At 37.2% G+C, this 24,002-nt stretch overlaps 1 protein-coding gene across 1 annotated transcript in view; it reads right to left on the minus strand.

Moving 5' to 3' along the window:
* Positions 1 to 24,002, minus strand: part of smc1b (structural maintenance of chromosomes 1B) — a 51,596-nt gene that overhangs the window by 10,027 nt on the left and 17,567 nt on the right. Inside the window, exons 11-21 of the mRNA XM_058986333.1 lie at positions 22,842 to 23,021; positions 20,793 to 20,939; positions 20,484 to 20,621; positions 18,749 to 18,865; positions 17,832 to 17,938; positions 15,828 to 15,969; positions 10,175 to 10,320; positions 9,754 to 9,907; positions 7,381 to 7,473; positions 5,380 to 5,536; positions 4,996 to 5,150 (exon numbers count right to left, since the gene is read on the minus strand). Coding sequence (XP_058842316.1) covers positions 4,996 to 5,150; positions 5,380 to 5,536; positions 7,381 to 7,473; positions 9,754 to 9,907; positions 10,175 to 10,320; positions 15,828 to 15,969; positions 17,832 to 17,938; positions 18,749 to 18,865; positions 20,484 to 20,621; positions 20,793 to 20,939; positions 22,842 to 23,021 — 1,536 coding nt within the window. The remainder of the gene's footprint in view (positions 1 to 4,995; positions 5,151 to 5,379; positions 5,537 to 7,380; positions 7,474 to 9,753; positions 9,908 to 10,174; positions 10,321 to 15,827; positions 15,970 to 17,831; positions 17,939 to 18,748; positions 18,866 to 20,483; positions 20,622 to 20,792; positions 20,940 to 22,841; positions 23,022 to 24,002) is intronic.

Here is a 24,002-nt window from a genome sequence, read left to right on the forward strand (position 1 = left end):
TTTGATTAGGAGCTGTATTACCGTCTCGAGTTTCAATATATTAGTTTTGAAGTGATGCATCAGATTACTTTCTGCATCTTGTTTTGTTGATGTGACAGTACAGGAAGATACTGAGGCTGTCATGTCGACACCATTGAGACTTATCACGTATGTGAGGAGGTAGTTGAAACATCCAGTGATGTTAAAATAAACTATCAGTACTTGAAACCTTGCATCTCCGACTTTGTTGTGTCTGGTTGAGTTAGCATTGGAGACAAACGGCAGTTTAGGTAGTTTTTGAGCATTCTTAACAGATTGATCAACTTGCATGAAATATAACTAGGGCTTCTGTTTTCCAGGTTTTATTAATTGTATTTTTCGGTGCTTGTTTTTAGCTATTTTTGAGTTTTATGTAAATTTTTTCGGGTCTTTCGTTTTTGATATACTGTATGAAATTACTGTTTTCGGTTACTTTCCAAAATGCTTGAGTGTTTTTTTTGTGTGTGTGTGTCAAAATATGTATAGTAACTCAACAGTACTTGCGCACTTAAGTTGTACCTTCTTTCCTTTGCTGTCTTCCACAACAAAATCCCTATGGTCACGGGCACATTCTTCTAGGGTTTTTGAGTGCAGGCATTTTTGTACATTTCGCCACAATTCTGTTTTAAATCATCTGTATCTTAACTGTAATACAGCTTTAAATTCATCTAACAGGCCTCCATCCTGATTGTAATCTTGTTTTAAATCTCGCAAACTGAGTCTCCAATAGAAATGTATGAATGTGCTGTCACTCAGTAGTTGGGGCGGGTTTATGGTACTCAGAATGAATCAATGATAGCTACAAGTCAGGAAGGCGGGACATTGCCCAGCAGCACTGGGAAATGTATTTATTATTATTTTTGTAGTATGTTTTATTTTTTTAATGGGAAAAGGGTAAAGTCAACGTGAATTGATTAACCATTTCCACAATTTTTCCGGTGTTTATTGGCTATCCACCGATTTCATTTTTTTTTTTGCATTGGGGGTGTTTTATCGGTTAAAACCGAAAATCAGAAGCCCTATATATATATATATATATACATACACAAATCCCATCTCTTCAATGTTTACAATTTATTTGAATAATCGTCAGAGCCCGCATTTTTTTTTTTGTCGCTGCATGCCTAATCAGTCTGTTTTTATTGTGCAGTTACACAGCGCTTCCTCCAGTTTCACCTGATGAAAATGCAGCCAAAACAAAGCGAAGAGACAAGCTACGGTAATGTAACAGTTAATCATTAAACAGTTTTAGATACTGTGATTTTCTTAAATCTGTGATCTTTAGTTGTTTTTGTGGCCTTAACTCATTAACTCAAAGCATGAATTGAAAGCAATAATGCTTTTCTTACATTCTACCTCAAGCAAAATGTTAATTTTACTTAAGTTAAGTCTCCTTATTCGAGTTCATAATAGGATAAAAACACTACGTGTTGAATAATTAAGAGACTTTCGTTCCCTCTTCCAGCCTGTCTGTATCTCATCAAAACAGGCGCTCAAAGGCTTTCCTGCAGGCAAGGAAATTCCAGGGTCTGTCTTCCTTGCGTTGCGTTTCCACACCAGGGGACAAAATAAATGTTTTTGCAAAAACAAGTTATTAACTATTTAGGTATTCCACTGAAAAAGCAAATCCTCCACACGACGTGCACTCTACGTCCTGAGTATATCTGGGATATTCCACTGCAGATTCCAGCACTGCTAGCTTAATAACAGACTGAATATATTTCAGTCTCTGTCAACTTCAAATGATATGTCCAACTACCTTCCTTCTGTGATCACTGGGACTAACTTAGAGATTTGATTCTAAGTACTTATGCGGCGGACTCCCACACCAAGGCAAACACTGGGGTTGTTATCCAATATCAGTTTCCGAAAACGGTATCTCTATTCAAGCCGATTGCAGGCTGTGGGTCTTCAAATTGTCAAAGTTCAAAGCCTTGTTCTGCGTGTCAGGGAGCCCCAACTGAAAGTTGAGCTCGTCCTTTTCTACTCCTCTCTTCACCCTGGTGATTGGATAGTTTGTTTATTTAGGGCTGTGCCCGAGTCCACGTGGGGTGTTTTCCCATTGGCTGTTCTTGTTCCGAGGTGGCCCAGTGTTCTCAATTGGTCTGCTGTTTTTGCCCCTCTCAGCTGGATTTATGAGGTGGACTGTTCTCTGTTCTTGGTGTCAAATCATTCAAAACCGTCTGGTTTTTACCTTGTGGAAGACCTCCTGGCGCCACAGGATTTATTCAACGACGGTGAAGATAAACCACTTCTCCAGTATTTAGTTTACGACTCTTTTTAAAAGCATTCTTTGTCAGTGGGGAGTTTGTGACAAGAAACCAAGCAGACAGAGAATGGCTTAGGACCCCCCTGTATATTCCATTTCTGTTAATTTCATAAACAGAATCAGGGTTCTCCCCAGGCCTTTTCAGGTCGCCACCCAGCTGAAAAAACCCAGATCCGCCCGTCTTGTAGATGCTACTGTGCCTTTAACAATAAGGATTGATTGCACTTCTAGCAGACTAGTTCAGTTGCGTGTTGCTGGGTGAAAAAAAAACCTTGGCACCACATGACAGCTGTGTTACGTCTTGACACATCATTTGACCAATCAGAGAATTGAAGGGGCGGGTTTTCTGTGTTAAGCACTTCGAGGCTAAAATGTTAAATGACTGCTAAAAAAATAACCACTTATTTTCAAAGCAAAAATAGTAACAATGAATGCAGGGGGTCAAAATAAGCCGGCGATCGGCGCAATCCACCACCTTATACTATATTTGCGCCGGCTACTTTATTAAAAAAAAATACTAAGATTATTTTCGGGTATTATCATTCAGTCCATTTTTGTGGTATTATTGTACTGTAAGGTGATATATAGTACATAATAGCTATACATATTTAAAAAAAAAAACGTATTCCTTTTGTTGTGATATCGTAACAATATGTACAGGCGTTTGTGAGAGAAATTGGGGGTTCATTTATAGAGGCTGTACGCCTTTAAGAAGAAAGGCGTGATGGGATATCAGCTGTTGTCAGCTGACATACAAACGCTTAAGTGCAGAGGTGCTGGACTATTACACGCAACAGTTATGATGGTGACCAAACGTGTGTGAGTACTGTTGTGTTAAAAAAAAAAAGGTTAAAATGAACAGTTGCATTAAAAAAATGTAGAATAGTGAAAAACAAAAATAGACATGCATAAACAAAATGCCCTGAAAACTTAACACAAAGAAAACAATTTAAATGAAGCAATAGCTCAATAATTAAGCTATACTTATATACTTCAATAACCCTACGTTACCTTTCCCCAGAGAAATCGTAGAGTGCCTAAATAAGCACAGTAATTTACCATAATAAAAAAAAGTAATGAAAAAGAAAATGTAGAACATAAAAAAGCACAACCGGATTTAGTCAACGAAAGACAACATATTATTTAAATTCTTTGTCGTATAATATATTTAAGATAAAAGGCAAGTTTATTTTCCGTTAAAAGTGCTCCCGGGTGTACAGAATTCCTGGGGAGAACCCTGAGAATGACATTATGACCCGAAAATGACAATTTCTGACCCGCACCCAAAACGCAAAGTTCACATTCCAACCCGAACCCAACCTGCTTTGCAGGTCACCTGCAGGCAACCGCGGGTACCCGACCCGATGCAGGACTCCGCGTACAGCACCTTTGCGACGCCCGCAAAGTGAAAGGACAGCCCACGTGACCTACCTCATATACAATCTCTGCTTAACTCAATCAGATGTTGTAAATAGCAGCGCTCCTGTATCGTACACTGGCCGCATTTTGATAGATGGAGCTCACTGATATAAAAATAATTCCAAACGTTTTGAAACAAATTGTTATTTGTAATCCCCAGAGGTAATATCTGCCTTTACAGTTGCATGAAAGAACATTAATGCAGTATAATGTGGATAATGATGAAGTTTGGGCAGACATTTTACTACTATACTGGTGAGGCTGAGCTATTCTTTGCTTTAGGAAAACTGTTTTGTTACTGGAATACATATTTTAACTGTTCATCACATTAACATTTTGTGAATTGTATGAGACGTATGTGTAAATAATAGATGGTATTTAGATAGTCCTCTAGGCTTTGGGGTTTGCAAGGAATGTATGTTTGGGGTTTTGTTCCTGACTTTGCATGTGTATGTGTTACATTTCATGTCCTACTTTCTAGTATTACAAAAATCAACACACGTTTCTATTAAAAACGAGACCAGTTATCAGTGTGCAATGGGTATATACATTGTTAGTCCTTATTGAAAGGATTTGAGCATGTACAGACTCTCAGTATTGGAAAGCTCCATATTAAAATTAGTTTTGTTCAATTTTCAAGGGAAGATATCTGCAAATATGTGTGATTTGGGGTAAAATGAACAACAACATTGAAGAGAGGCGTACTTATATATTGTAGTAGTGTGATCGCACACTTGGACAATACTGCAGTTAAGCAGAAAGTCAGTCACAGGCAAGCTATTAAAACGATGGATTCGCTAGCCATATTTTTAAAAAATGAACCACTTCAAGAATCCTTTTTTTTGTGGTTAAAATAAGTTTCATATAACCAGATTTGGGAGTTTGCGTTCTCAAACATAAATAATACTGATTATTTTGCAATAGGAATACGTGGTGAACTCTTGATGTGATCTATGGCCATTTTATTCATTTCATTTAATTGCACACATATTCCATAAGCTAAATATTAGTTTGGTAAACTTAATTTCTACTGGACCCTCTGAAATTACAGTAAAAAGTCTGAATATAAGATACTTTTATTTGTTATAGTTTATTTTATTTTTTGTATGAACCAGTTGGAAATAAATCAGTGGGAAATATGAAATTACAAAAATAAACTTTAAAATGCTCCCAGTGAAAATTAGTCCAGATTGTAAAACCACCACACAACTTGAGACAATGGAAATCTTTAAAAAAAAAAAAAAAATCCTGGGTTAATTAGTCATTTCTAATGCAAGAGAAATACCCACCTGAGCACTGGTGTTTCTGCAGAGCTGTTTGTAGATCTGGTCAATGGCTACAGAGATGTGTTCAAAACATGCACTAAACAGCTGGTATCTTTTGGCTTTGATCTGCTCAAATTCCTGCCTACACTGCCTTGCTCTTCTCCTACTGGCATCAAAAGCTACAAAATAGTAAGACACAATGTGGGGGTGGGCATTGTCCAGCAGTTCAACTATAGAAAACAAATGTATGATTTATTTATGTGGTTTACCATAGTTAAAGCATAGCACTGCCAAATCACTGTGTAAACTCCATACTTTAAGTGCTTAATTAAAAGGAACTTTAATCAATTATTTAAACTATTTTCTTACTACATATTATTGTTGTATTACTGTAAAATGTGATTTTACCGTCCACGGCCCCATGAAACTTGTCTCTGACTTGCCATATCTTCTCTAGGGCTTTCATGTTTGGAGCAGTGGCTCTCTGTAGAACACTCTCCTGTGTTGTAATTGTCTGTTGCAGTCTGTTTAGCTGAGCCTCAACCTCATCTTCACTTCTTAGATCCTATTGTAAAAAAACAAGCATGTCAGCAACATATTGTACATCCCCCGCCAAAGCTGTAAATTCACAACTAGAGCAAATCAGTATGATGAAACAGTTGTTTACTATGACATTCTTCAACAGTATAGAAAACAAATTACCAAGTGTAATAACAATTTTATAAGTGATTATCCAAGATCTCTATTTATCCCAAGAATCTAATATTCAACACCATGCTAAATTACGTTAATACCACGTTTCACAATTGAATAAGTGGTTCTGCAGATAGATACAAAGAGGTGTGACATACATATGGACAAATGTATGGCCAGTCAGACCCCCCCCCCCCCCCCCCCCATATCATCAGAATCTGATATTGTCAATAACTGATGGTAAACAATGTTAATACCAAGATTCATGACAATTTGATATGCGTTTTTTCAGATATATGTATAAATATGTGAAGTATGACATACATACAATATGTACATACATACAACTGCATCCACTACATCCCCAGCGGAGGGTAATAACAGGCCAGAACTTTACAGAGGAAACACAGAAGCAGCAACAAATGTGTGAGGTAATCCAAGAGATGGTGCTGTAAACAGGTAGTCGTGTAAAAAAATATTCTTCTAATAAAGTAGTCAAAAATCCATCTTGTGCAGTTAGGGAAGGAGAACTGCAAAGCAAAGTTGTGGGAAATGAAATGTTTTATGATAAGCGACTTATTAAACTTTTAACTTTAACGAGATTTCTATTTAACATAGAAAGTGTTCAAATGATGCTGTAGTGCTCTATTCATGGATGACATATGTGCTTAAGATGCATGGAAATGTTGACAAATCTCAAATATTTCACTTTATATACTTGTATCAATAGTATCTCTTTAATCTTTACAACCTGTTGGACATTTCCAGTTCCTGGGAAATTTCTCTTGGATTGTCATACCCTTTTCTTTAACCTACTTATGCCTAGCTATTACCTGGCAAGGTCTCATTTTTGCTAGCTCTCCTGACATGCATACACCTCTCTAACTGGCTGATTTACCACTTGTTTCATGTTATGTAAATTAGCTTTTATTCTAAATTCAAAACCTTGCTCTCAGTGTGTGCAATATGGTGGCATTTGTTGCATGTTCTCCCAGTGTGGACTACTCCATAAAGCTCAACATCTTGAAAGTTTAGAACACCATTGGCCTTAATTCCAGTTTTCCAATTAAGTAGGGTGCTATAGTGTGGTAAGTTTTAGTACTATTTATGTGCAGTTGATGAACATATAATCGTACGAATTGATCTTAGCATTTCAGTCTTGTTTACCAATATTGTTATTGCACAGTAGATGATAAAAGAAAGGAACAATACACACAATGAGTAATTACAGCAGAGCTTTCCTTAATATATTTCTAAACTATTATGAATCCCCAATTTCAAAAAGACAAAAAACAAAATTACTTTTTCTATTTATACACTTACATAAGAGGGTCGTGGGTTCAATCCCAGGTGGGCAACACTGCTGCTGTACCTTACCTAGATTGCTCCAGTAAAAACCCAACTGTATAAATGGGTAATTGTATGTAAAAAATAACGTGTAAAAAAAAATAAAATAAATAAAATAAAATAATGTAATTGTATGTAAAAATAATGTGACATCTTGTAACAATTTTAAGTCGCCCTGAATAAGGGCGTCTGCTAAGAAATAAATAATAATAATAATATGTTACTCTTCGCTGGGGGTGAGGAGCTACAGTGTATGTAATTAGGAAAGGGTTCAGTGGGAGGTGTCCTGAGTCCTAAAAACATGGATGAATAAAATATGTCCAACTATTAATTACAGGGTCTCAATGAAAATAAACAACAATTTTTTACCTGAAGATCTTGAGACAGATCACTGTAGTCTATCTGAAACTGTCCTTCACGTTCGTAAATACCTATTGTAGTGTCTGTGCTTTCGGTATCAAGCTGCAGAAAAGGATGTAGAGAACTGTTCAGTCTGTATGTTTAGGTTCACTATGAATACCTCCTATTTCAACACATCCCAGGCAATTTATACCAGCCCTGTACATTTAGACATTTATTATGGAGACCTTGATTTCTACATACATTTTAAAAATGTGTTCTAGAGAATGAAATACAGTATTTGCATTTGTAACTAAACTATGAATTATGAATAATATTCTAGACCAAGAAAACTTAATTCACAGAGAAGCACATGGTGGTGGCGGGGTTGTACTAGGACCTATGTACAGTAAAACCTGTCCAATCAGGTGTCACAGGACTAGAAAACTGTACCAGATTAGACAGTGTGCTGGATTACAGAGTTACTGTAAAAACAATCGAATACCGAACCTAAAACAAAAGTAAAATGACAATTATTTGAATGTTTGAAACTACTTTATTACTGTATACTTTATTATAGTATAATAAACACAGCAATGCCTCCGCAAACTTAACACAATAATGCCATAACAAAATCTTTACCTGTTATTAGCACAAAAACTGTTTAAAACATTCCCATAGAAAGACATTCACTTGTTCGTACTGTACCTGCATGTGAGATTCAGGTGCTTTCTGCAGGCATTCAGGTTTTCCCCATGTTGCTTTTAAGTAGGTATCTTTTTTTTTCAGAATGTCTGAAACATTTTGCCTTGTGATTTAGAATTTTTCACTTGGCTTTTTTTTTTGTTGGTTTTGGTAAAAGTTAAATTTTTTGATAAGTGCAAATTGTATTTCAAGAGATAACTCATGTAGACGATTAGACATTTTATTTGCTGTTCAACAACCACACAATTAAGAATGGCGGCAGCGGGCTTTTGAGTATATATGCAACATATTGCTTCTTTTTTATATTAGTTTTAAACTCAGAAAAGAAAAATCACATGATCAGATTTACACTGATTTTAGGCAGAAGAAACTTACTGCCCTTTCATACCTAGTTCGTTAGGAGAGGATAATTCGCACAATTTCGGCAAGTGAGAAATGTCAAAAATATTTTTGTGCACCAAATGAGGAGACTAGGATTCACCTGCAATGGTGGTCTCAGCTCAATTGAGGAGGAACTCTAATTTGTTTCCCCTTCAGTCGGGCAGTGTGTAACCAATCACGTTAGAATTCACAACGCAGCACAAACCGAACCAACTGCTGGTAATGTAATGCATAACCCAGTCCACATGAGCCAAGTTATAAAAAGAAAGTAGGCACATATATACCGTTTCTCATATGAGGATCCGTTTCAGACTAAAGTTTGTCAATGCAGAGGGAGACCAAAGCCATTTATATATGTAACATCTAAAATAATAATACAATATATAGAAAGACTGTACATATACAGCCTTAATGGTTTTACTAAGACAGGAATTAATTGAAATAATTTAATATGCACGTAGATTTTTTGCTATATAAATAGGGCTTTAAGTTTTCGTGTTTTATGTTTGATCACGTGAAGTCCCTTTAAACCTATTTTGGGATGATTCTGTTTCTTAATTAAAAGGCTGTTAATTACAAAACATGGTGCCTTGTTTTTACCTTCATATATTGATTGAACCTCTGATCCTGTTTTGCCTTATTTTTTTTATTTCAAACAGAGCTGACAAATTAAATTCCTTATCCTACTTTTAACTACAGTTTGTTTGACATTTTCTGGTGTGAAACCAATCAAAGCAGAAGGGCAACATTTTAGTTTGCTTTCAAGTGAATTTGAAATCACAGGTTTTACTGTAGATATTGACTACAACTTCTAAAGGTAAAACTAAAAAATGATAAGAATCTAAGTCAAGTAGACAAACTTTTTTTTTTTATCAGTTTAAAACTTAAAGGCTGAAGTAAAACAAAGGTTTCAATTTAATACAGCCAAAAAAAAAAAGAATCTTGATCACTGATTAAGCACACTTTCTGATACTGAAAATAATGACCGTAAAGAAATTACAAAACTCTTAAATAAGAACACTTTACGGCATTAGAGTGGGTACCACTAAAATAAAAAGCAGCAATAGAAAATGCTCATTTAAACAGTTGTTTGGTAAATTGTATTTTTTCAACTTCAGTCCCTACGCCGTTATCTTCCTTTCCATTCTCGCAAATTAACACATTTCCCATGATGCAACTTTTGCCTATTTAGCTGACCCTCACTGACGCAACTCTATAGTGAATTACGTTCCAACATGGCCATCGCTGTGAGATTAGAATTAGACTATAAGTCAATTAGCTTCATAACTGATAATAACACTTGGGTAATACTAATACCTGTACTTCACTGATTTCATCCAGTGATCCAGAAAGAAGAGTTATTTGAAGACACAGAATTTTGCATGCCAGTAAGAGATTGTGTCTTTCCATTTTTTTCTGCTCCAAGGCAGTGTCCAAGGATATGGACTGCTTCTGCAGCTTTCCTAATTCCCTGAAATGATTGTTCAGATAGATAAAATATACACCTTTCTCGTAATTCTAGTATCTATGTTGACTTACAGTCAGCATAGCCAAAAACAAATAAAATGGGCATAGATATACATATACCACTAGAGTGGTTAGCATTTGTGGTGGAGTTGTCCTTCCTATACTACTGTACTAGAGTGATATGCAGTTTTAAACTATCTGTTATAGAGTTGTATACTGGTCTGCGCTGTTGAAAGGGTAATGAAGAGAAAAGGTTTAAAATTAACCTCACCTGGAGATCACCAGCAATTCCTTTGTGTTTTTTTCAAGCTCTTTTTTTGCATCATCTGCTTCAGATTTCTTGGTCAGCAATCGGTTTTTGAGTACCTGCTGCTCAGCCATGGCTTTGTCCACAGCTTTTAATAGACTCTCTTCCTCCTACAATACGGAAAAATAGGACACACTCCTAACTGATGGACATTCTGACATTTTAAATGTTACTGTGATGTAAAACCTCTTGCTTGAGAATAATGGCGCCCTTATTAGGCAGTTAATGCAATAACAATAACAGTATTCTGCTACAGTGCCAACACCTTTAAATCAGTATTGCAAAGTGGTCAACTGACTTCATAACCAACCTGCATAAAATGTTCCATAGGTACACAATATTACTCATGTCCACTGTCAAGCAGTATCGTTTTCATCTTAATCCTAATCCTATCCATTTCCAAAAAAAATTACAAAAAATAAAAAATAAAATTGGACAAGCATTAAAAATCTAAGTGTGACCTAGGGGTGAGTCGGCATACCAAATTAACACATTTCCCATGATGCAACTTTTGCCTATTTAGCTGACCCTCACTGACACAACTCTATAGTGAATCACGTTCCAACATGGCCATCTACCACCTCCATTTTTCCAGTTTTTATTGAAATTTACGCAGTTTAATGTCTCAATGTACTCTGAAATTAAAGCATAGAACAAATAAACAATTGGAGATAAAAAAGAAATCATGGAATTGTTTTGTTTAACAAAATTTAACCTAAATTTTTGACTCAAAGTAGCCACCTTTTGCAGATATAACAGCCGAACACACTCGTGGCATTCTTTCTACAATGGAAATCAAATATTGTTCGGAAAGTTCTTCCCAACACTGTTGCAGAAGTTCCCACAAAAGTGTTGCACTTGTATGTTGCTTTGCTTTCACCCGTCTGTCCAGTTCATCCCAAACCAGCTCGATGGGGTTTAAGTCTGGAGACTGTGCTGGCCATTCCATAATTTGAAGCCTACCGTCTTGTTCTTTTCTTCTAAGGTAGTTCTGACATAGCCTGGAGGTATGTTTTGGGTCATTATCTTGCTGTAGGATGAACCCTTGACCAACTAGGCATATACCAGAGGGTATTGCATGGCGCTGCAAAATGCTGTGGTAGCAGTTTTGGTTCAGGGTGCCACTCACTCTGTGCAAGTCGCCGACTCTGGATCCAGCAAAAGAGCCCCAGACCATCACGCTTCCTCCTCCATGTTTGACAGTTGGTGTCACACACCGAGGAACCATCCTTTCGCCTACTCGACGGCATACAAAAACCCTCCGTGATGAACCGAAGATTTCAAATTTTGATTCATCGGTCCATAAGACCTTCTTCCAGTCTTCAGTAGTCCACTGGCAGTGCTTCATGGCCCAGGCAAGCCTCTTTTTCTTATTTTGCCATCTTAGCAATGGCTTTCTTACGGCCACTCGACCAGTCAAACCTACAGCTCGAAGTCTTCTCTTCACAGTTGAAACTGAGACTTGCTTACTTCGACCAGTGTTAAGCTGTGCTTGAAGCTGCTGTCCTGTAAGCCACCTATCACGCAAGCTGTTGACTCTCAGAAACTTGTCTTCTGATTCTGTTGTGGCTTTGGGTCTGCCAGACCTCTTCCTGTCAGAGTTTCCTCCAGTTTCCAAGTGCCTTTTGATGGGGTAGGAAACTGTACTCACTGACACCTTGGCTTTCTTTGCAATTTCTCTAAAGGAAAGACCTACACTTTTAAGGGTTATAATGGTCTGTCTGTCTTCCTTTGTTAATTGCCTTTTTCTCGCCATTATGAGAGCAATATACTACTTCCTGTAGTACAATACTGTCCAAATAATGCTTAAGAGGGTGTAGTAACACAGTCTGTTCCAACACTGCTTTTATACAGACAGAGGGTTTGTAAGTAATCAACAAAAGTTGGGACATCTGTAGGAATTGTTAGCATCAACTTTCAAGGCTTAATTTACTTCCATTGCTGCTGAACAGCTGTAAGTTGTTAACCCATTACTTGTTCCCTGAAAAAGGCCTTTTTGTACGTTATTTTTCAGTTTGTGGTAACCTAAACTTTTTTTTTTAACCTCTGGCAGTTTACCGCTTACCTTTGTACCATTTCAGGTTATTCACTGGACTTGAACTGCTTAAATTTCAATAAAAACTGGGAAAATGGGGGTGTTCTAAAACTTTTGACCGGTAGTGTATATATATATATATATATATATATATATATATATATATATATATATATATATATATATATATAAAATGGACGCTCTTAAGAAAAAAAGTTTAACTTAATTTTAAAGCTGAGGGAACACAGAGCCACTTTGTTGCTTGGAACTTGGTTTCAGGAGACTAGGTTTCAATCCACTGCATGGCGCACCAGTGGAGACTTGAAGAGAATAGTGCCTCCAAATAAGCCAATCAAAAGCCCATTTTTAAAATGGTAGAAAATAATTACTGAATAAAGACTAAAAAGATTAACAAATTCTGACATTATTTCTCAGTTTGTGTTATTATTGTGTACACCTGAAATGATACAAAATAATGCTGCCAGTTCTCTCTCATTTACAAATTGCAGTCGGAGGGGGGGGGGGGACAGAGTAATTTATTTTAAATTAATATTATTATTTATTTCTTAGCAAACGCCCTTATCCAGGGCAACTTACAATTGTTACAAGATATCACATTATTTTTACACACAATTACATTCTTTTTTACACATTATTTTTTACATACAATTACCCATTTATACAGTTGGGTTTTTACTAGAGCAATCTAGGTAAAGTACCTTGCTCAAGGGTACAGCAGCAGTGTCCCCAACCTGGGATTGAACCCACAACCCTCCAGTCAAGAGTCCAGAGCCCTAACCACTACTCCACACTGCTGTCCAAGGTGATGCATTCAATAAGATTTGCTTGTGTGATTGTCAGACAAAATCAGTGCATTTTTGGCACACACGATAAAAAATAAAATACTAATACTTCTGATTGGTTTATATTTGGGGAAACCCCTGATACTGTCCATATATGGATAGTATTCATCACATGCTTTTAATTAACGCATACTATGATTCAGAAGGATTCCCTAGAATAGTCAGGGAGCAGACTACTTGTTCATACAAAACAAATTCATGATTTCAAAAGTACAGTTTAATAACATAATACACATTCAAACAACTCACACACCAGGAAACTTTCTACCGCTTTATTTATCAGTAGTCTAACATAAAATAAAAAGGTCAATTTATTTTACATATATATATATATAGAGAGAGAGAGAGAGAGAGAGAGAGAGAGATTAGTGCTAAAACGTTTCTTTGCCAGTATTTTATTAAACAAAACAGCATTTTTTTAAGAGTTTCTTTTTTTTTAAATTAAATGGGTAGAAACTTTGACCTTAAAACGTAAACAAATCAAGTGCAGAGACATCATCATATTCGTTCAGTAATTGTCAAAATAATTTCTTCTTTGCTCCAAGTCTGCCATCTTGTTTTTATCATCAGAGCATGCGCATTAAATAATCTGACGTCATTGGAATGGTGAGTAAGGGCGCTAGGACCAGAAATACGCTTGTTACGGTTTTCCATGCAAGTGTTATTCGCATACGTTTTACTGAGCTTAAAAGTTGGATGGAAAAAGGCCTATAGACACCACTCCTGTTGTGCTGCATTGTAATTTTTGTAATTACAGGTTAATGCTCATGTTAAGTGAAGGAAAATGGCGCTTTCATTTGAACAACTTCTTTTCATTTAAAAAGCAAGAAAAAAACAGATTAACAATTCAAGTCAATTTATTAATACAAAAAAACATATAAAAACATGAAACTATTGGAAGTTAGCAAACCAAATCATGTTACACCTGAGACAAAGACAATGTCTTAAAATAACAACTGAGCATCAATTTACAGCTACATCTCGTTCAATCCCTATATTAAACAAAAGTTGAGCATGTACAATGCCTAGTAACATGTCAACATAATACAATAAATTATATTTTTATTCTCTAAAATACACAGTTATGGCCAAATGTTTTGCATCACCCTCTAGAATTACCTCTTTTTTTAGAAATTCTTGGCAAAACATTTTATTAAAAACCACTCAAAACACATACATTTTCAGTTTCTATAATACATATACAAATGTTAACTTACTGTGTTCAAGTGAGGATGTCCACATTAGGACTCCAGCAATGTAGAACTGCATTTTGAATCAGAGAATTGTGAGATGTAACAGATTTCATTTTATGCCCATTACCGTCCACGTATCTATCACACTACACTTCATGTTTTTTTTCTGCCCACCCCATCGTTTGACTAGAGCGTACTGTGGTAATTAATCTCAGCATACATTAAGTTATTTAAGTTTTTTTCATCATGGTACTCCGATTAAGGTTTGATATTTATGTAGCTGCTGTCGGCACTCACATATCCAACCCTGTAAAATGTTTTACTTCAGTGTGACGCATATATTATCTGATTTTGGCCCGTTCCAACACAAAAAAGATACAATGTCAAAAATACATAGCTGAAAGGACTGTGTTTTAAAATAAGTAGGCTTCCATTTAGATGTACTGTAGTTGGTTTTGTTGGTACAGTACTATATTTTCAACAGAAGTAGTAAATCCGGTACGTATTGTAGCAGTATGTAAAATTCCCCATTAACGACCCTTCAGCAAAATTAAATAAAAATATTACCCATGCACAGAACTGCGTAAAACGTAAAAGGCAATGCAATTTAGCAAAAGATTAAAAAAAACACCAGCTTCCAGAATTAAAACAGTATCCAAAGTCAGTATTCAAAATTGCAGAATATAGTGCTCGATAATGCCCTAATGTCACAGTTTACCTGCAAATGCACAAAAGCAACAGATTAAAAAAAAAAAGCATCACAGTATCTAATACTGTTTAATGATTAACTTTTACATTACCATAGCTTGTCTTGTTTGCTTTGTTTTTGCTGCATTTTCGTCATGTGAAATTGGAGGAAGCACTGTGTAACTGCACAATGAAGACAGACTGGCATTGGAGAAAAAAACCACGGAAAACAAATAAATAAAAAAACGCGGGCTGTGACGGATAAACAAGTACATTGTAACATTGAAGAGATGGGCTTTGAAAACTGGAGTCGGAAATTGCGTGTGAAGGGTAAGTGCATTAATTTGTTATATATATACACATATAAAATGTGTATTGATTTTATTCTTAATACAAGGACAGTAAAAAGCGACTGACGTGTGTCATTGTACACAAGAAAAACTTGAATATGCATTAGGAGAAGCATAACTGTACAATAACGTTTTTGTCGTCGTTAAGCCCGTTGCCAAGCAAATGACGCATTGACGTAAATGACGTGTATTACGTAGTGCACAAAATTGGTGACTGGTCAGTTGCAATGTCTTTGCACACTGCCCACCTTCTGAAAGCCATTTTCTGCCAATTAAAAAATGAAATGCAAAAACACAAAAATTCATGTTTGATGCACCTGTTTTGTATTTGCTTCATTTTATAACTTGCATGATTTATACCGTGATATTAAGGTTACCATGGTATTTTTTTGACCGGTATCATAAATTGAAATGTTATACTGTCCCATCCATAGTATGACCCTCTAACATGCACCTCCCATTGCTGGGGATGGTAAAGAGAATCCTTACCTTCTTTTGCTCAGCAATTTTTTTCTCTTCTTTATTAATCGTCTCCTCCCATTTCTGAATTTTTTTCCTCTCCTTATCAAGTTGGCTGCGCTCGTACTCCAGCTGGGTGCTTAGTCTTGTCTTCTGGGTCTCAAACCTCAGCCTAGTGGAACACATATATAAACTATAACCCCAAGTAAATATAAAAATGTTTATAAAAAATAAAACAGAAAAATAAAAGAAATCTCCACGTATGCAACACCGGCAACAAACAGAAATGTATGCAATTTGATAAGGAGATGGACAAATCAAAGACCTGGGACAAAAAATAAGATGTTTGCTTGTGCGGTTAAAACAAGTCAGCAACTGAGTTTAAAGGAAGAGAGCTGTTGATACAGGAAGATGTATTTGAATATTTACATCTGAAAGTTAACAGGCATGCTACAGTATTGCATTCAGGAGGAAGAATGTGAAAAATTTAGCACAGTTTCAAAATTATAAGTTCAGTTGCTGCTAATAGGTACCAATGAGGACTAGCGGTGTGCTGATTCATCGATTTGAACCGTGATACGATTATTGATACAGTGACCCCCTGTATTGGTACACTGCAATCTTTTAAATGTGAGACTGCAAAGTATGTTCTAAGATTTAGCTTTAGTATCTTTATTGAAAACGTTAACCCTGGTGCCCTGAAATAGAAATGTAACCATTACCTCATGGGTATTTATCTCCTAAAGACCCTGTAACCTGAATAGATATAACAAGGGCAGCAGTGTGGAGTAGTGGTTAGGGCTCTGGACTCTTGACCGGAGGGTTGTGGGTTCAATCCCCAGTGGGGGACACTGCTGTTGTACCCTTGGACAAACTTTACCTAGATTGCTCCAGTAAAAACCCAGCTGTATAAATGGGGAATTGTATGTAAAATAATGTGATATCTGTATAATGTATGTAAAATAATGTGAATCTGTATAATGTATAATGTGATATCTTGTAACAATTGTAAGTCGCCCTGGATAAGGGCGTCTGCTAAAAAATAAATAATAATAATAATAACAAAGACTGCTCGTCAGAGCCTGTGATGCAGTCGTGCCCGCCCCCGTGAGTATAACTGGACTACACACACAGACATCGTCATCATTTGACCTTCAAGACTGCTGCAATCATGGACGCAGCGACCTTGAAGGTTAATGGTTACGTTCTCTATCAAGTACAACGTGTAACTGTTACCTAATAGGCATGAACACCAAAGTTGTCACAAGGCAATATTGTAGACCAACTGGAATGCCACAAGGCTAGGGTTAGGGTTAGGGTTTGCTCGCCTTGGCTTTTCCCTTCGTTTCACCCACACTACACCGCTGCTCCACTCTCTATACTGGCTCCCTACTGCTGCTCGCATCCAATTCAAAACTCTTGTACTCGCCCATCACTGTCTTGACCTTTCTGCTCCCTCCTATCTCCAATCATTTCTCCCTACACCCACTCTCACCCCCTTCACTCCGCCACCACCGGCAGATTAGCTGTACCCCTCTTCCACTCCCTTGCTTCCAGAACCCCCTCCTTCTCCATCCTTGCTCCTCAGTGGTGGAACGACCTACCCATGGATATCAGTTCCTGACCACCTTCCGTTGCAAACGGAAACTAGGGTTATTTCGAAACTAAACCTGTGTACCTTTCTTTATTTATCGATGTTGAGTATGTAGGGCGAAAAAAAATCAATTGTAAAAAAATATATATATATTTAAAATACAAAACATTCTTACGGTACATAATGATCTTAGTAGTTTCATGCTATTTTTTTCCACTTCACTTTCTTTTTTCATTGGTTACAAAATAGGGATTGTGTATCTGTGTCATCTGTAACCAAAATACACATGGGCAGTAGGTTTGGTGGTCCTACACAAAATCCCTTCAAACTCCATTTTTGTTAAGCCAACAGTACTACTTAAAATCTGTAACACTGTCTGTCTGGGCAATTTACTTATGTCTAATGTTAATTAGACATTGCTTTCTTTTAAAAGAACTTGCCTTTTCTCATCTACCTCCTGTTGCTGCTTGACATACTCGTCTTCATACTCACGAATGTTTCCAACACCAATCTCAACACAGAAATCAAAGAACACAACGTCTTCAATCTAGGGGGGAGAAATACATAAGTTCTGTTTTGACCAAATGCATTTACTTGCATGCATTGACTCAAACAAGTAAATACAATGTATTGAGTAAGTTTCAATATGGTACTGCATGCCAGCGGGTTATTTCAAGCCAAATCAGCAGATCCCTCCAGGATCATCATCTCAGAATGTGTCAATTATCAGGGCTTGTCAATTAGTCCATGATATTACAATTCCCCAAATCTCAGTTTTCTAGCTGCATTATTTCCAGGGACATGGAGTTATTAATTAACCCATGCAAATGCAAATATACTAAAACAGCCAGTTTTAAATAGTAATAACTTGTGAGTGATCCATAGTCACACAATAAAATGTGCATAAACAATTGCTCTACATCATCTTATTTGTTATACTGGCCTCTACAACACATTAGAAACAATGGTGTCCCAATTTTGCAGTAACAGGTATGTGTTTATGCCATTTATTTTTCCTGTTAAGTTATCTAAGCACTGGACATACTATTAAATTGTGATTTAAATACAGGTAGAGGTGTCTACCTGTTTTAAATAATCTCTGTCTTGTATAGGAATACAGCCTTGTTGGCAGTTTATGCTCCAAATCTGACCTTGCAGATCCGTGAATACAAACATGTCAAATATAGGTTTCTTCTTTAGGCAGGTAGATAGTTCATCATAAAACACTCAGTCATAAGAGAAACTAAAAATACACGTATAACATTACACAGACGTTTAGATAAAAAAAAAAAATGCAAATACTATCATTAATATTGCTATATAAAAATAAATGTAAAAATGCCAAAAAAAGGATTACCTTGTTTATTTCTTGCTGGATTTCTGTTGTTTTAGCTTCCTTTTCATCAATGTTCCTCTTTAACATTAAAAGCTGAGATTCAAGATTCATAAGCTCACTTTCCAGTCTGGATTTCTCCTAAAACATGACAGAATAATGGTTGTCATATACCAACTCTCAAATCTCAGGTGTCAGATCCAGGTTGTGTTGGGGGGGACGGGACGGACAGAATTACTTTTTTGTGAAGTCAGATTCTTTCTTTGAAAACAGTTATTCAAAGTGATATAAAATTATGCTTTTTATTACATTTTATTATTATAATCATTTTCATATATGTATCCCCAGAGCCTGGAAATGTGATAGTCGCACACAGGGTTGGGTGGTCAGGGTGAAAGAACTGGAGAAAGGAGAGTAAAAACTGCAAATTAAAAAGTATTTGCTAATTGCTGACCTAGCTCAGCAAGATACTTGTTTGTCAAGATGAAATCTCTCCTACTGATATTTTCCATGGTGCATTCCTTGTACAGAATGAAGGAATTAATGGCTGCATGTCCAGTACATTGTAAAACACAGCAACTAGACACAGGTGATTCCTTTCACCGAGTACTAAGTTTTGCGCAGATGATGGAAACTCTCTTCTCGCTTTGTTTACTGTTCCGACCAGGCTGTTTGTTTTTTTTTCTTCAACTGTTTTGCTAATTGCAGTGAAATAAAAAAAAATGTTATTGGCAACATTCATCCCTTTTCCTAAGCATGGTTACATCAGCCTAAGTGCCACATTGTCACCCAGTCTCTGACCAGCTGGGCGAGTTTCATCTTTGCACAGGTAGGGGTAGGGTCCGCTGCCAGCTAAAACTTGATCCCAAATTGGACAAGTTTGTTTGACATGTATTGTGTCCAGCAACACCGTGCTTTTGTCGGAAACAGCTGCTTCTCTATGTAACGTTTTATGTTTAGTTTGAAGCAGGCAATGCTCTTTTCAATGAAGTCGTTCCAAGGCAAATATATCTGTAGTTGCTCTCAAATCAAAACTTCAAGAATATCAAAAATAACAAGATTTCTCGAAAATTTCTTGTAATAGTAATAGTGTAAGACAGCAGACTATATATGCTCACGTAGAGAGCCAGACGGCCGTTCTCCAAGAAACTGACAGGATTACAATAGATATTTGGATAACACATATCAAGTGTAATATTCTATTCAAATACACACTGCTATAAACTCAGTGGAGGTCGAGATAACAAACTGGCTTGGATACCAGGTCCGACATAGGACCGCAAAGGGTTAAGGAAAAATCAAGAACAGACAACCACGGATCTTTAACACAAGCAGAGTAATTTAAATTTTAAAAGTGAAAACCGTCAAAATGACTGCCTTGGCGGTTCAAGTTTTAAACTACCTGAAATTGTGTATTTTGGTCTTTATTATTTGTTCCCTAAATGTTTGTATTTAACATGTTTTCTTGAATTATTTTATATTAAGTGTAGGGTGCCAATACTTTTGTCTACGACTATCAAATTTCCAGGCTCTGGGGGTACATGTGTGAAAATGATTATAATAAGAAAATATAATAAAAACGAGAATTTACATCACTTTGAATAATTGTTTTCAAAGAATCTGACTTCTCTCCACAACAAAGTAATGATGTTTTTTTCCCCCCCCAACACAACCTGGATCTGACACCTGGATGTCCAGAGTACTTTGTAAACTGGGACATGTCTTCAGTTCCAACAGTAAATCACAGAGATAGTGTTACCTGGAAGCAGTTTGCAAGGTTTTTCTTCTTTATTGTTTCCAGCTCGCTCTGAGAGTATTTCAGCCTTGTCTGCACTCCCTGAGCCTGGGCCTGCACTTGTTTCAGATCTGCTTCCTTCCTTTTCACTTTCATCAGCTCCTAAACCATGGTAAACATTCTTCTGTCAAACCGCATACAATAATGGGGCTATTTTCAAAGCTTTATTCTGACTCTTAAACTCAAATTCTTAATAGCTAGTTCTGTTTTTATCTAGTGTGGCTTTAGTGTGATTACCCTCATTACACAATCGTCAGTTTGTATGCTACTCACTCTTAGCTCAGACACCAGTTCATCTCTTTTCTCTTTCAGTTTGTCCATCTCTTTTTCATCCCATCGGCGGGCCTTGTAGCGCAGATCACTGGAGCCTCCAGAGATTACTCCAGACTTTGAGAACAGAGTCCCGTCCAGGGCAACTGTCTAAACAAAAAACAATAACAAATACTGACAGTTTTCTGATGACAAAAATATCTACTAAAACACAAATTGATGCCTATAACTAACCCATCATTTACTCTACTATGTGTGTAAAAAGAGTGATAATGTTAGGTTATTATCATAACCCTGGTTCCCTGAAATAGAAATGTAACCATTACCTCATGGGTATTTACCTCCTAAAGACCCGAAACCTGAATAAATATCAAAGTTGCTCGCAGTCTGTGACAGGCAGGGCAGGTGGTGCCGAACGTTTCCCGCGTGGGCTACTTTCCCGGGTGCGTCGTCCGCTCTTCCTTGGCACAGAGCTGTGGGGGAAGGATGCAGCCACCTCTCTAACAGAGGGTGATGGGGAAGAGCGCTGTGCAGGAGTGATGGACACAGAGCGCTCTGTAGAGCTGCAGGAGAGACGTTTCTCCGGCGTGCGCTAGGAGAAATGTGCACTAAACCTACAGAAACTGTGGTTCACCAGTGCCTCCTTTGAATGCTTTGGCCCCAGGCAAGAACAGCATCTGCCATGCTTATGCTCATCAGATAGACTTGTCTTGCATGTCTTGCAGGGATAAAACCCAGGCATTATGCAAGTAGCAATGCACTGTCCAGTAACTTTAAAAGACAGCAACGGGGCTGTTCAAGACCAGAACAAGACTGGCTTGGTACCGGACCGGGGACACAAGCCCTGGATGGTATCGGGTCGGAACTGGGACGGTACCAAGTCAGTTTGGTGCCGGCTCGGTTACTTTAGCACAGGGTCAGTACGGTGGGAATGGAGTGGGTCAGTGACCTCGGTACCAGTACGGTACAAGTCCACCAGTTCGCAGTTACCAAGGGTAGCACTGTACAGGGATGCTCACCTGTGCAAGCTACTAGCAAAACCACTCAGTCAGTACTCACACGAGACTGAGGGAACCCAGCAGCTGCTCTCACTACACATGTGCTGCAGCATGCATTATTATTATTATTTGTTTATTTAGCAGACGCCTGCGCTTAGTCTCTGAAATTACAGAAAAATACAATGAAAAAAGAAAATATTTCTCTCATACAAAATACAGTAATAGCAATTACTTTAATTATACAAACCGTCTCATAATTTTGGCCTAAGCCAAAGCTATTGCAGCCTGGGGAGAGAGCAAAGTCAGCTGACTTGCGTTGCTTGATCCCTGGGAAGGGGTGACTCAAGCCACCAACTTCACATGGGGCACTGGGGGTGTAACAAACAGCACGCTGTAGTGCACAATATAAGCGTAATAATTTTTAAAAAAAACTATTACTAAATTAAATTATCGCATAAATTATGTAAAACACAATAATTAGCGAAAAATTATACAGTCAAAAGCAACAAGTACTTATCTGATAGGCTCCTCCTGTCAGGTCAGTTATTGAAAGGAGGTCTGTGAGCACTGTCATTTTATGCCCTCTGGGGCGGGCAATGACTGCGTCACAGGCTCTATGAGCAACTTTGATGTGTTTTATTCAGGTATTGGGTCTTTAGGAGGTAAATACCTGTTCGTTAATGGTTACAGTTCGTCCTTGAAAGGGAACCAAAGATTTAAAATCTATTTTTTTTTTAACTTGGTTATTTGTGGTGTGAGCAACCTTATCAAAACATTTTTTTTTACTGTATCTTTGGTTGAATTTCGCCATTGGAATGAAACTGGCAAGAGATTAGGTAATATGAATGTGCATATCCCCAAATAGAGTATAAAAACAATTACAGGACTAAAATATCTCTAACAAAAAAAACAAAAAATAAAAGGAGACCAGTGATAACTTTGCTAGTGCCAAAAATAGGTAATAAAACTTCTAGATATAGCTTAAATCCTTGGTATCTGAGGATACACTTCACATTTCAATGTAGCCAGTGGATGCTTGTTTCAGTTCTCTCACTTTAAACCTCTCAGGTCCTCCGAATGCAATTTGTCGAGCTTCTTTCAGGGTTTCACAAACAAGCCCATTGCCACAAACGAACTGCACAACCTTCTTCAGTTGAGGGGAGATGCACTGCACCACGTCAATGACCATCTTGGCCCCTCTCATATCTCTCAGCCTTTCATTGATTGGTTTTATCTGGAATTAAAAAAAAAGTTTACTTAAAAATCACGACTTAAAATGTAATAGCGTGTGACACGATGGCTCGTGTGGTGACGCCACCTCTGAACACAACTCGAACAGCCAAAGCTGCAGATTTATATACATGTGACCGTCTCTAAATTAGTAATAAATCAATCAATCTGCAGACATTCTCACATTCTGCACGAGTTTAGCATGTATGGGGAAGTTTAACCCCATCCATGCTGCAAAACAATTAACAATAAAATAATGTGTTTTTACAAACATAAACAATACATTTTAAATAATAATACAACAAATAATATACTACACACAGGGGCAGGCTGTACCCGTCACATACCAATATTTATTTTATGTTTTTGTTAAGGACGAAAAAAGGTCTGATTTCATTATTTTAGGATAAAAGGATGGAAGTTGGAAGCACGAATGTGAATCAAATGTTTATTTATAAATAATATTGCCAAACATTATACAGTGCTCTCTCTTTATAAGACAGCCCTTTAAATCAGGGGTTCCCAAACTGTGGTCCGCTTCCCAAAGGTCCTGGGTGGGCCACTGGAGCAATGACATTCCATATATTTTTTTCTATTAATACAGAAAAGCAGGCGCCGGCGGCAGCTATACTGTAGAAAAATGAAGTGTACCAAGGCAGTATTGGCGGACTGTCAATCAAAGCAGAAATTCACAAATCAGAGCTAACAGATTGCCTACATGTAGGCGGGATGTAGAGCGAGAGCTCTGACAATAGGGCAGTGTTAAGGTCATGTGATCGCTCTGCTGGCAGATGTAAAAAGTGTGTTCAGTATTAATAAAATTAAAATATGTTGAATCCGCTACCAAAGAATACGTTTTGCAAAGTACAAAGAACAAAAAAGGCAGCTACAGGAGTTTGAATGCATTTGTACCGTGGACTCAGTTTTGAGGTGCTGAAATTTGTTTTTTCTTTTGTTGAAACATCGTCATACTAACTTTTGTACT

The sequence above is a fragment of the Acipenser ruthenus genome, chromosome 14 (genome assembly GCF_902713425.1).
Source record: "Acipenser ruthenus chromosome 14, fAciRut3.2 maternal haplotype, whole genome shotgun sequence".
Classification (NCBI taxonomy): domain Eukaryota; kingdom Metazoa; phylum Chordata; class Actinopteri; order Acipenseriformes; family Acipenseridae; genus Acipenser; species Acipenser ruthenus.